General features: G+C 38.5%; 1 protein-coding gene across 5 annotated transcripts in view; it reads left to right on the top strand.

Annotated features, from left to right (window-relative positions):
* The window catches only part of ADAMTSL3 (ADAMTS like 3), a 183,851-nt gene that overhangs the window by 137,013 nt on the left and 31,968 nt on the right, over positions 1-14,870 (top strand). For all 5 annotated transcript variants that reach the window (XM_068143673.1, XM_068143674.1, XM_068143670.1 and 2 more), the window contains 5 exons: positions 3,395-3,681; positions 11,194-11,323; positions 12,416-12,608; positions 13,261-13,440; positions 14,203-14,356. In XM_068143673.1, the coding sequence (XP_067999774.1) occupies positions 3,395-3,681; positions 11,194-11,323; positions 12,416-12,608; positions 13,261-13,440; positions 14,203-14,356 (944 nt within the window). The remainder of the gene's footprint in view (positions 1-3,394; positions 3,682-11,193; positions 11,324-12,415; positions 12,609-13,260; positions 13,441-14,202; positions 14,357-14,870) is intronic.

Raw genomic sequence — 14,870 nt, 5'->3', positions numbered from 1 at the left:
GGAACTATCTGGGTTTTTCTGCAGGAGTTAGGCATTTCCTTTCTTTACTAAAAGCAAGAACTGCAGGCATGGGGAAAATAAAACTTAAAGACACTGTTTTCCAAATCTTTGGAAAGCTGCAGAGGGTTGCGCTACGTTTTCAGTTCACATTTGATTTGGTTAGCATAGGCTGTTCTGTTGCAGTTTTATCACCAGTATTTAGGTCACTGCTTCAATTCCAGGTCATCCTAAACTGACTTTATCAGTGTGTGCCAGGTAAATGCACATTTCCATTAGTGTTAGACTGATCTCTCTGGAGATATTCAAGATAGAGCTGGATGAGTTCCTGTGTGACCTGGTATAGGTGATCCTGCTTTGTCAGGTGGATTGGACTAGATGATCTCTCAAGGTCCCAGCCCCTAACATTCTGTGATAACACTGCAGTGCAGCATGGGCATGCTCTCTGCTGCATCTGTAGCACATACATCAATTATACCTGGGCAGATGAATAGAAGCATTTGATTTCTACATTGTGTAGGGAAGAATGACTATACCAAAAGGCTGATTGTGAAAAGTTGTGCCAGTTGTTGTGCCAGATAGTGACACAACTTTTTGCATATCACCATCCTAGTCTTTCCTTAGTGAATCTCTGCTGTTCTGCCATGCATTATAATACAAGTGCTTCGATGCTTATTAATCCCAACCTGAGTCCAATCTGCCATCAAAGGCAGAGTGAATTTGCTTCAGGGAAGTAAAGTGTCTAAAACATTGCCATATACGTGCTATGAATTCTGCAGAGTCAAAAATACATCACTTCTAAGGCTATTGGAGTTTGCTTTAATGATCTATCACAGGCTTTGCTTTTGCATATGTTAAATGAGAAACAAAAAAATCAAAAATCATCTGCCTGAACTAAAAATTCAAATATAATGCCAGGCTCCAGAGCTCTCTCCTTTTCCAGTCAGTTCCTTTCTGAAAGTCAGTTCTTAGTCTAATTTTGTATTAGCAATCTCCACTGGCTTCTGTTGAAGGTACTTAGTATGACTGTAATATGGTAATCTTTTGAAAAGTTCTATAATTGAAGATTTTAATAGCTGAACAGTCAAGTGACTAGTTTAGTAAATGTCAAGGTAGGTAGTAGACATTAGAATCAACAGGCAAACCTGAGTTATGACACAGGTTTGCTATAAATCAAAATAAAAATGCTTAGAATTTTCTGAGTTTCTTTCTAAATCAATTGGTTGTTGAATGAAAAGATTGCTGTGGTTCAAAATTTCCTTCCATTTATACAGGATTTCAAAAGAATGCATCATAGGTTATTCTTGGAATGTTTTAATGGACTCAACTAGCAGTACACAAAACTAACGCTAATTTTTGGTATGCTGCCTTTCGTGCCTTTACCAAAAAAAGTTCTTTTCTTTCAGACTGCAAACTGCTTTTGAACTATGAATGTCCATCAGTTTTATTTTTCCAATTAGGCACACAACTGCAAATGGACTTACACATTTTGTTACAGAGAAGAAGACAGTCCTGATTTTTTTTAGGCCTCTGTGCAGTAGCTTTGATCCAATAAAGCATTTAAGCACAAGTTTATTGTAGCCCTGTTGACTTCAAAGAACAGTTAATGTGCTTAAAGTCAGGCACCTGCTTAAGCTTTTTGTTGGGTGAGGGTGATTTTTCCATGGCCACCTGAGATAGTTTGCATGTTGCACTTGGTGGGCCGCTAAGTTGCATCAGTAGGAAATTTATCACTGTAGGACACAGTTATACACCATTTTGGTACTACTTGTCCAATAAAAAAATCAGTCTGGTGATGTTTCAGGGGTAGTTTGACTTGCAAAGTGATGAGCACTTGCAGTCTTCCTTGGTTTCAGGAGGAGCTGGGAATACTGTCCCCTTCACTGAAATCTATCTAGGACCAGTGAGTTCTAACTAAAATTTTGAGGCTCTGTTCAAGGAAACTTCAAAGTGACAGGCTTTGATGTCTGTCTTTATCTTTGTGGTAGAGCTGTAAAGGTGTTTTATCCACATCCCCTTAAAAACAACCGGTTACCTTGTAACCATTGTTGGAAAAGGGCATAGTCTTTTCCACAGGAAACAATCTCGCTTGGGATCTACCCCAAACATGGTTTGGATGGCTAGCCCAAGGACTGAGTTAGAGTATCCTTACAAGTTACCCATTCAGCTGTTCTTCGTTCTTCTATTTGATTCTTCCTCTGTATATGCTGGCAAATTTTCTGGCTCCAGATGATAAACTATCCACAGAATCAACCACATTTGTTGACATTTTTCTGTGCTTACCGTGCATGCAGAGCGTAAACACAGATTTTTGTCTTGCACAAATGTTCTTGTATTTGTAAGGGCAACTTCCCTGCAGTGAAGAGAAAGATACACTTCTTTATCAATGATAAGGAGAAAAATCTTTGAATTCTATTTTCAACTTTTTTCCTTCCAAATACGCTTTTATCATTGGTCAAACATATCCTCTTGTATCTCCTGTTTATGTTTTGATTATCAGCTGCATTTGGACATGTAATTAAAAGCAACTACAACCTCCTGAAAAAGTGTCCTATGAAATTCTGGGTTTGATTTCTTATAAATAGTACCCCAGGGCCACTCAGGATGACTTTATTAATGAAATGCAGCCCTTTGGCTCTAGTGCCATTTAAACAATTACTATCAGATATTAATGAGACCCTTGAAGCCAGAAAATGTTACAGACTAAACCCTTGTTTTAGTCAGTAAATTCATGATCTGTAAAATGAGATTTTATTGCAGTTCATCAGGAGCATAAATTCTTCCTAATAAAAATGATGGATTTTAGACTGAGCCAGTTAGACCTTTTTATTGAAGATGAGAGGCTTCTTACAAGATTAAGTCTGAGAAGCAGCCTGTGGTGCTGTGCATTGGAGATGGCTAGATTTGAAAAGTGCTTTTCTTCTGTCTGGTTGCTGATTACTGGTATGACATAAGGTGATGGCCTTTCTCAGTTTTTATCAGACTGCAAATACACTTTTGACATATTTGTAAGTCTCCATATCTGGGGAGCTATTTTATATTGTATAGATATGTCTTCATGTGTTTTCTTTTTTTTTTCCACTGGGGAGTTTGAGGAAATATTTAGTTGATGTCCCTTCCCCACCCTCCCAAGGGATACAACTTTCCTTGTTCCTTGTGATTCTTTCTCCTCTTTTCCTGCAACCTATCTTTGGTGAATTTTGAGAACGGTCTGGGAGAGGAGGCAAATGAAAGACTTAAGTCACTTGATTATGCATTCTATTTAAGCATCAAATAGTATCATGTATTGTCTGCTTTGTGCATAAACATACATTTCTGTGTTGTGGCTCTTTGTGCACACAGAGACACAATTATATAGAATAAAATGACAGTGTGTCTACTGGGCTATTGCTTGCAGGTTTATTCCTGAACCCTGGTCTCCATGCAGTGCCACGTGTGGCAGTGGCCTACAGGTGCGAGATGTGAAGTGCCGAATTCTTCTTGCGTTTACTCAGACTGAGGTTGAACTGCCTGAGGAGGAGTGCGAGGATGTGAAGCCACCAACAGAACGAGTCTGTCACCAGGCATCCTGTGACAGTGATCCTGTCCCCTACACACCAGAATTTTCACGTGCTGAAGATGATAGTGTGATTTATGACTGGGAGTACATTGGGTTTACTCCTTGTTCAGCCACATGTCTTGGAGGTACCTTTATGCATTTATTAATCTTGAGTTGTAAGAATTTGGCATTGTTTGACATTGTTTGGTCTTCTGGTAGTGTTACCCTGAAGTAATTGCCTTGATCTCTAGGAAAACATGCAGCTTTAAGTTGTAACTTATTTTTGGATTATCTGTAGAGTATTTCAAACTACCTTGTTTCCTGTATATCCTGCATTCGAATAGTGACTTTCTTTAGTTAGGTAAGGTGCAAGAGGTAGGTGATACACCAGCTTGGTTTAGTCTTCTTACAGCAGGAGTCTCGACTGCCGGGCAGTTGGTGGTACCAACATGTTTATTGCATCAGTGATGGGAATGTTTAGATGATCTTTCTATTTCTAGGAACTGGAAATGTATAGTTTCAGAATTAAAATTCCTTTGTTTTTCCCTATCTTCAAAAATGCTACCATTTTCTCAGTAGAGTAAGGATACAAAGTTGTAATTAGGGAGATTTGCTTTCAGTCTGACCAACTTGAAGATCAAACAGGAGTTTGTTTAGGTCTTGGTACGTTATAACACTCTGTAGGAACTCTGTGCCATATATCTGTCTGCAAGTAGTTAGGCACATTCCTTTTTGGATGTAATCGAATCTCCCTGTCGTCCTAAGTACATGTTCCTAGACAAGGTAGCTGGTGTTGCTACTACATATTGTACTTTGGGACTGAGCACAAGTGAGTTATGAAGTGTTAAGTGGAGGCAGTGGAATTGTGAACACACCTATATATGACAGGACTGATGACATCAGTGGGAAGTGAAGACAGTTGTACCTATAGAAGAAATTAAAAATGTAGAAGAGGGGAGAACAGAAACAATTGAAAGCAGAAAGCTAGTCTGGAGCTCACAGAAAGCAGCCTTCTTTGTACTACTCATATGCTCAAACCTTGAAGGCAGAAGCTGGGAGGGGTGCCCTAGAATGCTGTCAGCAGGATGGTGAGTGACTGATACGTGCCTCCTTTTCTTTACTGATGGGGTTGAACCATAGGAATAGCAGCATGTGTGATCAGAGAAATTGGGTCTGTGCACCCTCCACTGTCTTCAGTGGGCATTATGACTGGTGAAGTAGAACAGGCTATAGTCCAAGTGTATGTGTATGAATGTGTCATGGCAGTGACAGCCATTGTGACTGCCTGCCTTTGTTTCATAATTCATAATTAATGAGGGAATTGTTTTCAAACATTAGAAAATTGTACTTTAAAGTGGAAATAAGACTTTCATTACTACTAAATCTGTAGCTCATCACTGCTTTTTGTAATGTACTGTTATTTCATGGTCATCTTCTATTCAATTTGCCACTGCTTTTTAGCAAATGGCTTTGTCAGAGGTGTTCTGAAATGCTAACATTTTTGAATTTCGAGGACATCAGCAGACATCTAGGTTGCAATAATCCATTATCTTTGCCTGCTATTGCATGTGTGCACCTTTGCCTTGCTTGCGTCTTCACATGTGAGTTTGTCCATGCAGAAATGTTCACATAAAAATTTGGGGTGCAAACTGATGGTAATTTAAGAAGCCTGTAATGAAAACAGTAGTTTCATTTCCTGGCATGAAGGAACTTCAAAATGACTGATGAGCAGAATCCCATGCTCAGCTTAGTTGTGTTCCTGAAGGACCTGAGTGTAAATTCTGTTGTTGACTTGTGGCCCTTTCATGAATTTGTGGAGGTGCCTGACCCAGGATTGTCTTTTAGATGTTCATAGTTATCTAACCATTTGTTTGCTACAAAATAGAAGTATCTGTTTGAAGAAGTTTGAAAGAAAATATCCGTGTGTGTTCTTCAGACTTCTTGCGATGTCATTGGTACTGTCTAGACATTTTTCTTATGTGATGCTCCTGGGAAATGGGGGAACTTGTCAGGTTATTTTATCAACTACAAGTCCCTCTACTGTTAGGCTAGTTAGGTAGCAGTGATTTTTTTTTCCCCTTTTGGTTATTTTGTTTGTTTGTTTTTTGTTCCATCAGTACTGGTTTTCTCACTGTCTTGGCAAAGGCTTTCAAACAGACCAAAAATTACCTGACGATAAGTAGTTTTAAGGGAACCAGACAGCTCTTCTGTTTCCAACTTACTGCAATGTACTAACTAATGATCTCACTGTCTACTATTTTTCCATTGTGTAGTTCAAAGGAGTTGATCCATTTCTGCTAAGTTTTATGTTCAAATCTCATTTCAATTAGATGAACTGTTTCGTCACAAGAAATAAATGTTGTCTGAGTTTAGCATGTCCCACTGTAATGTAACTTATATTAGGTACTTTTTCTCTAGGACGTATGTATCTAGCAGTGGCTATTAAAATAAATTCCTATGGAATTCTGTGTCCCTAGAACTCCCTACCCCCATTTCTTAGTGCTTGACTTTCTGAATGAGGGAAAAGTTTGCAGGGTCTAAGTAAGCTGGAATCTTTTTAACCACTTCATAAGCAAGCACTAAATCTTTGTTTCACTGCTTGTCACCTGCACTTTTTTTTTTTTAATAACCCATGTACGAGATTAGACTTTTAATTCAAACTCTCCTCTGGTCCCTCTCTAAAGCAGACATAAAAATGCAAACAGAAACATTGTTTTTTAAGACTCTACAACTTGATAGAGGAAGTGATCTGCAAGGCATTATCAAGTATTATCTTTACTTTCCAATTCATTGTATTTAGCAGGTAATAGAGCATTAATAACACTTTCTGCACCAAATCTGTGTGACTTGTCAGGCAGCATATGAAGGGCCATAAAACTTCTGAGGACTGCTATGTTGTATTATGCCTGTAAGCACATTTAATACTTCTTTCATCCATCTTTCTATGAGTGCAGATAAAAGTTGTCCAGACCAGTTCGTCATGAGTCACCTTTAACATCCAAAGGGAGCTCTGGAACCATCCTGGAAGCTGAAAAACGTTTTTGTCTTCAGGGCATAAAGAAATCGCAAGCTGAAAATGTCCCAGCTGTGTTCTCAGTGCTCTCAGGATTTGCCTCATTTTATTACTGTGTTGGGGTGGTTTTTTTCAGCCTAAAGAACTTTGGTCCTGATGTCAGAGCCCCCAGCATAAGTTAAGTTTAATTTTTGTAACATTGTCAGGTCTCTCAGCCTCTCCTTGTAGGAGAGATGCTCCAGCTCCTTAATCATATTTGTGTTTCTCCGTTGGACTTTCTCCAGTAGATCCCTGTCCCTATTGAAAGGGGAAGCCCAGAACTAGACACAGCATTCCAGATGTGGCCTCATTGGGCAGAGTAGAGGGGGCTGAGAACCTCCCTCATTCTGCTGGCCACACTCTTATTAATGCACCCCAGAGTGCACCTAATAGTATGCTTGAGGAAAAGAAATGTTTTTCTTGTAATCTGTAGTATTTCTTCACTTTTGTCAAGAATTTAGCTACTCTAGAATACTTTAAAAGGATGTTTTCAATTTTTTGAACAACCTGAATGTTTTCTGGGTCCCTGTTTAAAAAATACCTTTTATTGCAAGAGGCATATTTTGGTAGCTCAATGTAATTATTATTATTTATATTCCATATGCTCCAAAAATATGATTCAAGCCACTGAAGTGATTACATTGTCTTTAAAATAATGTGATTAAACAATACTTATTCATTTCCTGTTGTTTTCTCTATAGTTTGTGGCTATGGAAGCCACAAGTTGTATTTTCAGGCTTTTTTCCTGGATCATAATGGCTTAAAGTTTACCATTTTATTTATAAGAAACTTGAGATTCTTAGAAAATTAATGGATTCTATCCAACTTTAAGGGCTCTTAAGAAAAACAATGGCTGTTCTGAGACTTGCATATAAAATTGAGAGCATTTGCCATAGTGTTGTAGGCAGTTTGGTAACTGGTCCCCCCCTATAACCAGTTTCATTAAAAACAGACACTGTTTTCTGTTTTAGAGAGGGAGTATAAATAACACTGCCACTTTCAGCAGAATTACAGAGAAGCTCAATCGTATGTAGGACTTGGCATTTCTTCTGATTAAAGCTGATAGTATCTATACTATTTTTAAACTGTCACCAGACTGAGACTACTGATAGAAAGAAATTACTGTCCTTCCTCTCACAGGTATAGAGAACAGATTTTCCCCCTCCTACTATGTGCACAGCAGCTTTCCGCCATCATTTTCTTTGTACAAAACAAAATGTCTGGGTTGCTTTCAAGCATTCTGATCTTTAACACAGCTTCATGCACTGGGTATTTCACTGAACAGAAAAGCTTGTAAAAGAATGTAAATGTATGTGGTTTAATAATAGATGCTGGGTTAAAATAGAAAATATTCTATTTCACTGAATAGTAGGATAATTACTACAATAGTGCATCAGATTACTGTAAAAATACTTACTGCTCCTTGCTGCATACATAATGTTTTAGTTAAATTATCTCCTGTGTTTATATTATAAGCCAAGAAAGTCATACATATAAAACTTTGCTTGTTTGAATAGTAGATTTTTCTGTTTTCCAATCTGTTTAGAATAAGAAATTAATCAGTAATTGAAGTTCCCAACTAATGGAAAACTACACTTTAGGATGAGAAATCCGATTAATTGTCAGGACACTTTGACAGTTAAGTTCAACCAAGTGCTGCATCAATCAAGTGTAGTTATTTGTTGAATAGAGTTCTTGAACTAAGAACCAAGGAACAAAAAAGGAGTGCGTGTTAGGTTTTTAACAACTCTTCCATCGCTGTTTCGTACTTACAGTATCAAAACAAAGCCCCTCTGGGGAAGCCGTTTGTGCTCTGTAGTAATGTAAAATGAAAGATACACCACATATCAACGTTTTCTTCTGGTAACACAATTAAAGCTAGGTAGGTCATGCTGCAAGGCACAAGTGATTTAATGAACTCCAGGTGGCAAACTGCAGTCAAAACCATCACCTTGTGCGACATGCCTTTTGTTCATTTGGCTGGCCAGTTTAGTTTTTATAGCACCAAGATAAAAAGTTCCCATGGGATTATTGCCAACCTAAATGGTCTGAAAGGAATCTCATTTCATTCCCTTCTTTGTGTGAGATAAGAAGAAGATAGTACTTATCACAACCTGTTCCAGAGCAGCATCACCTCAGAGTGTGATTTTCCCACAGGAACACAGTGAGGTCACCAAAACTGAAGGTTGGTAGCATAGGGTAGAGTTTGACCCAAACCAGAGATTATATGGATGCTTGATATGTGCTTGATTCTTGTCTGGTAGTGTCATTCTGGTTGTGCCAGAACACAATTTCTAGACCTTGGTTTCTCTCCTGTAAGCAGTCAGATGTGTGCATTCCCTGCATAAAGGGACAGGGAGGCTGCTCCTGTTATATATACACATGGGGATCGGTTGGAGACAAAATGTTTGATTCTCTTGGACAGTGGTCTCCAGAGAAAAACAGAGATCTAGAAAATAGATTTATTTATTTGTTTGTCATCTTTGGGCATTGCATTATAGTCATGGTGGTTGTTAAAGGTTTCTTCACAGCCTTGTTAGTAAAATAGTTTTAGTGCATATGTTCTATGTTAAAGTAGTTATCAATACTTTGATATACGATAACCAAATTGGTTGTCAATAATGTAAGGTTCTATAACAATTCATAACTTTGAAGATGTAGTCAAAACATTTATATACCAAGGTCTTTCTAAACTGAAAATGAGTCCCAGAGGGGATCTAGAGGTGTACCAGAGAGCCTGAGGGGGATTGGAATCTACATTATTATGAAAATCACTGCTGGTCAGTTCACACCTGATGAAGTGTCTGAAATAGTTGGGCTGGTTCAGGTGTCACAAAGGGGGATTGTGTCCTGGGCTGGCTGAAACACTGGACTGTGTCAGAACTGTTTATAGATTGAAGGAACAGCTTTGGTTTATGAAAAGAATGACAGTGCTCATAAATGTTGCTGTAGAGAAAATGAGAGAAATGAGGACAACTGGCATGAGGAATAAGTTTTCATTGTAAGATATTTTATCAGTCCCACTGAAACCCGAATGGCCAATGATCAACAGTGCCAAGAAATCAGTCACTGCATACAGCTGACACAGAGCTTGGAATAGTTATAGTAGCCTTTGTGTAACAATAATGGTGAAGTTTTGAGGTAATGTCATCAGTGATACCATGAAGTGGTTAGTGAAGGTTTCTGATTAAAAATACAGCTCCCTTTGAAACCTTACAAGTTGGTCATAAGCAGATAAATATAACCTGCCGCTCAAAGCAAGTTCATATCCTTACAAAATTACTGGAGAAAAGTGAAAGATAGGAAGGAAATGGAAAAAATAAATTCTGGGACTCCTTAAAATCCTTTTTTTTACCTGGAAGCAACAAAATACATATTTTATTATTTAATTTTTACTATTTTATTATTTATTGTTTATAATTTTATTATAGATTATTTACTTATTACTTTACTTCGATTGTTAGCATTGCTTGTAGGACATGATACTATTAGGACTAGGGGGAATGGAATGAAGCTGGAGGTGGGGAGATTCAGGCTAGATGTGAGGAGGAGGTTCTTCACCATGAGAGTGGTGAAACCCTGGAATGGGTTGTCCAGGGAGGTGGTTGGGGCCCTGTCCCTGGAGGTGTTTAAGACCAGGCTGGCTGAGGCTCTGGCCAGGCTGATCTAGTGTGGGGTGTCCCTGCCCATGGCAGGGGGGTTGGAACTAGATGATCCTTGTGGTCCCTTCCAACCCTGAATGATACTATGATACTATGATCCCAGGTACACAGAATCCCCCAAGAACTTCACAAATTCATCTTGCCTTTTGTGTGCATGCAACTGAGCTTTGAAATTGAGCAAGGCTTTCATGCTAAAAATTATGATATATAAAATTGAAAAATCATATTTGAAATTAAAGTAGTTCACAAAATGTGTGTTTGCTAAGCTGACTTGTTCTAAAGCAAACTTATATTATGTTTCATTTTGACTCCACAGAAATTTAAGTATTAGTGACCTTTCAAGCTTCAGTAATAAGATCCAGGTAGCAAGAGCTGCCGATCAGAAGGTGCCAGGAACATTCACAAGTGAGGAAACCTCTAGGCTGGGTTAGATTTTCTGCCTTCAGCAGTGCTATTGCACCTCTTAGCCCCTGTGAGAAAGCTTTTGTGCTGAGTCAGCTATTCTCCTAACTATAGTTTTGTGAGTTTTCTCCATTTTTTTTTCATTCATTTCTTGCAGATCTTTAGCTCCTTAAAATTCAGGTAAGTGAGAAGAAGTCATGTTTACCCTGATTTTGACAGTGAAACTAGTAGTTGGCTTGGGATCATTACAGAACCAGGCAGACACAGCATCTTCTGGTGGACAGACAGAAAATCCTATTTTCTGTTGGTTTTCAGAGGTAGAATCATGTCTTTTAAATACCACAAAAGTGCTAGAAATAATTCTCTTTTGAGTATTAAATGTATAAACTGTCTCTGTTGGCTTTTAACTCGAGATGTAACTTCAAAGCCTGTTATCTAATTTGGTATTTAGAGTTTTCATTACTGGGCATTGCTCAAGAATAAGCTTTACAGAAATCTCTTCCATTTCCAGTGTTTCATTAGTGTTTTCATTTTTAATCCAGGAACACAAGAAGCCATTGCAATGTGTCTGCATGTAGAGACAAAACAAGCTGTCAACGAAACCCTGTGTGACAATTCCAAGAGACCACCACCAATGACTCATGCTTGCAATACGAAGCTTTGCCCTCCAAGGTACACTGTAACAATGAAATTGCATTTTGGCAAGAAAATGGTTAATGTGACCTAAATAACCATTGGCTTTCTTAGGAAGGGTTCAGATTGCTGGCCTGTGGGCTTGCTTTGGGATGATATTTCACTACTTCTGTCTTTACCAAGGTTTTGGGTTGATTTTTTGTTTTTTTTCTCCTGTTCATTCCTTTTTCACTCTTCACATCTGCCTATTAGAACAGGGAATGTTTTCTGAAATAAATCTCTTCTGTGCAGATATTTGCTAGCATTGGAGAAACAGCTTTAACTCTTGTGGTACAAGGGAAATTTTAAGGCAGTTTCTCAGAAGAGGGGAGAATATTTGCTTTCTACCCATACTGAATGGGAAAAAAAAAAAAAGTTACAATTATGATTGAAAGGTATTTTAAGTTGATGCTTTTTTTAGTAGCCCCACTTAATTCTCATGGTTTCTTATGCTTATTTGGACATTCTAGGCAAAGAACAAACTCAGTCAAAGTCCAAGAAATCCTAGCTAATTTGGTTGCTTGAAAGGGCCATATGTGACATTTTGACATGCACTGCCTTATTTACCCACTTCTGATCTCTGACATCCCTGAGCCCTTTGCACATTGTTTCTGCAGGTTTTCAGAAAACTCCTCTTGCAAAATGTAGAGAAGTTGTTAAGAGGAACAGGATGTTTTTTTAGAAAACACACACAGTTAGAGGAAGATTTGTAAATGTACAGAGTGTCTGTTTACATGTTTACATGTATAAATGTAAATGTCAGCAGGTTGCCGACAAGCTGAGTTTTTTGTGTGAGGAGCTTTCTGAAAGTAGATGCTGGAGTTGAATTTGTCTGGCTGTGACTTTTTATTACTTTATTGTTAATAACTTCTGCATTTCCTCATCACCTCTAGCTTTATAAATCTGGTTTGTAATTTTGCATTCCAGCCAAGCCAAAGGGATGTTTTAGCCATCTATCAATAACTACACCTTTAGTTATTTTTAAGTAGGCTTCATTTAGGTATGATTTATTTTTTACTAGGATCTGTTTGGGCTTCTCCAGTCTGAAGTATGTTGCTAAAATGTGTACTTCTGGCTGTGTTGTTGGAACAGGTGGCAAAGCGGCTCTTGGAGACACTGCTCAGCTACCTGTGGGGTCGGGATACAGACAAGAGATGTGTACTGCCAGCAGCCAGGAGGATCTACTGTTGCTCCTGAGGAGTGCAAAGACAAAAAGCCTCATTCTTTACAAGCTTGTAACCAGATTGATTGTCCCCCTGCTTGGCATGTTGAAGAATGGCAGCAGGTATGGCTGGGTTACAGAAATAGCTAAATGCATTCTTCTGGCAACAGATTTGCAGTTCTCTAGCTGGAATAACATGGAAGGTAGCTCTTAAACTTGGGTATCTTAAGTGTTTCAGCTGATTTCATTAGAGCAAACTAATCCAAGATCAAAAATAATGCTTTTGACTACTATGCAAGTAGGTAGTCACAGGATGAGGTATAAAGTCCTTTGTAAGATTTCAGAAGGCTTGGATACCAATAACTAGACATAACCTCTGCTTTCAATGCTCTCCAAATGCAATAACCTGCTTTTGGAGACATTGCTGCTTGCTCTTTTTTTTATCTCAAGGACCAGGTTTCCTGAGCTCCTACCAGGTTTATTAACTGGTGAGGGACATAGATGTATAAGATTCATGGGTATTTTTAAGATGCCTGGGGTTATTTTAAGATTCTTACTAGTTAATTGCATTCAGGTAGTGTGACTTTGAAGCTCTGTAATATTAGCTAAACATTTTAACAAAAGATTTTTCTACATGCTACTTACTTTCTAACTGAAAGTAGATGTCGTTTCTCAAGAGAATATAGTTATGGGGGGAGGCTTACAGTGTTTGTGCACAACAGTGTGATGGGTGAGCACAGATGTCCGTGCAAGTGTGCTATGTTCTCCCCTTTAGTGTTCACGTACTTGTGGAGGAGGGATTCAGACCCGCAAAGTGCACTGTAAGCAGCTGTTGACGGATGGAAGTTTCCTGAAACTCTCTGATGAAACCTGCCAGGAACCTAAATTGCCAACTAGTAAACCATGTGCAAAAGTTGATTGTCCTCCTCAGGTAGTCTTTGGAGAATGGTCCAAGGTGAGCAGCTCTCAATAATGGTGAACCAAAAGCTTCAAGTGCAACGTGAGTTCTAAAGATTTATTCTTGAATGAGTGTTTCACCAGTAAGTTCACAGGGTAGCTGAAGGTTTCTCAGGGCATGTACCTGGACTGACCTGTGTGTACAGTTGTTGCACATCCCTATCTACAACTAGACTGATCATAGCCACTTTCCTGATCTCTGTTTCAGTTGCCGAAGGACAGGCCGTAATGCCATTGCATTCTACCAGACACGTGTGGCTAGCAATTATTTCCTATTATGGCTTCCAAAAAGGAAATCATTGCATTATTCTGGAACATGTCCTCCTCCTTTCCCATTTAATGCAAGCTTGTTGCCACTCCATGTTCAAAAACATTTACAGAAGTGAATTTAGCTGCAGTTGAGGGTTCATACAATACAAACTAGGAGAGAGGTTTGAGAGATTTAGCACAGACTGTTTAGAATGTGCTGAATTGTTTCTCTTAGATACTAGATCTCATTACTCTGTTCTGCCTGTGCTTAGACATAAAGAAATACTGTCATGTTATTTTAATTGTTCCTGAGTTGCTTTCTGGAAGAAATTGTCTGTCTTATGTTGTTATTGTTTGGAAAAGTGGAGAGAATTTAATATCTGGATAACACAAGGATTCATGTGAAGTAGAATATGCACACTCAGAAGGAAAGAAAGAACAAAATGGTTTAAAATTAGTTTATGTGGCGTGGGACACCAAGTTTAGTTTGACTGCATCCTTCCTTTCACAGTGCTCAGTAAGCTGCGGTGTTGGAATCCAGAGAAGGAAGCTTGCCTGCCAAAGCCTAACAGCAAAGGGCCAATATGTCACATTAAATGGATCAGTGTGCAGTAGTTTGTCTCCTTCACTGCTTGTAAGGTCTTGTCAGATGAATGCTTGCAAGAGTAAGTATGTTACTTTATGTAGTTGCTTGCAGATTTGGAATGATCTATTTATAAAGAAAAAATCTATGTACAGGCTAATTCACTCATCACCCTATACTTTCACAGCATTACTAATTTGGCATAAACCAAATGTCATAATTACTAGGCCAGTAATAACAGGATTGTTTCTAAATGTTTTCTGCCAGTCAGAAATAAAGGTTATGATTTCAAGAAGTAGTTTTTGAATACACCCTAATGGTACCTCTCACCCTTATGCTTACATCCATCTGACCTGATTTTTCCTTTATCCTTTACCCTATCACACGTGGGGGGGGAAATCCATAAATTGTCTATAAATTGCAAAGGACATTAGAAGATATAAGAATCCAGTTCTGGCTTGTCTTTTCACTGCACATTTGTATTGCACTGGACATTTTGCTTAGCATGGTGGAATTCAAAACCTGAAACTCTGTGCCAGTGATAACTTCAGGTATAATTTCTATCTTTGCTTGTAGAAATGAGAATCCCAGTGTCA

This window comes from Melanerpes formicivorus, unplaced genomic scaffold (genome assembly GCF_026170545.1).
Source record: "Melanerpes formicivorus ecotype bairdi unplaced genomic scaffold, bMelFor1.0.p_v2 SCAF_10, whole genome shotgun sequence".
NCBI lineage: Eukaryota > Metazoa > Chordata > Aves > Piciformes > Picidae > Melanerpes > Melanerpes formicivorus.
Note: the sequence above shows the minus strand (reverse complement) of the source record. Positions and strands in the feature narration are given on the sequence as shown.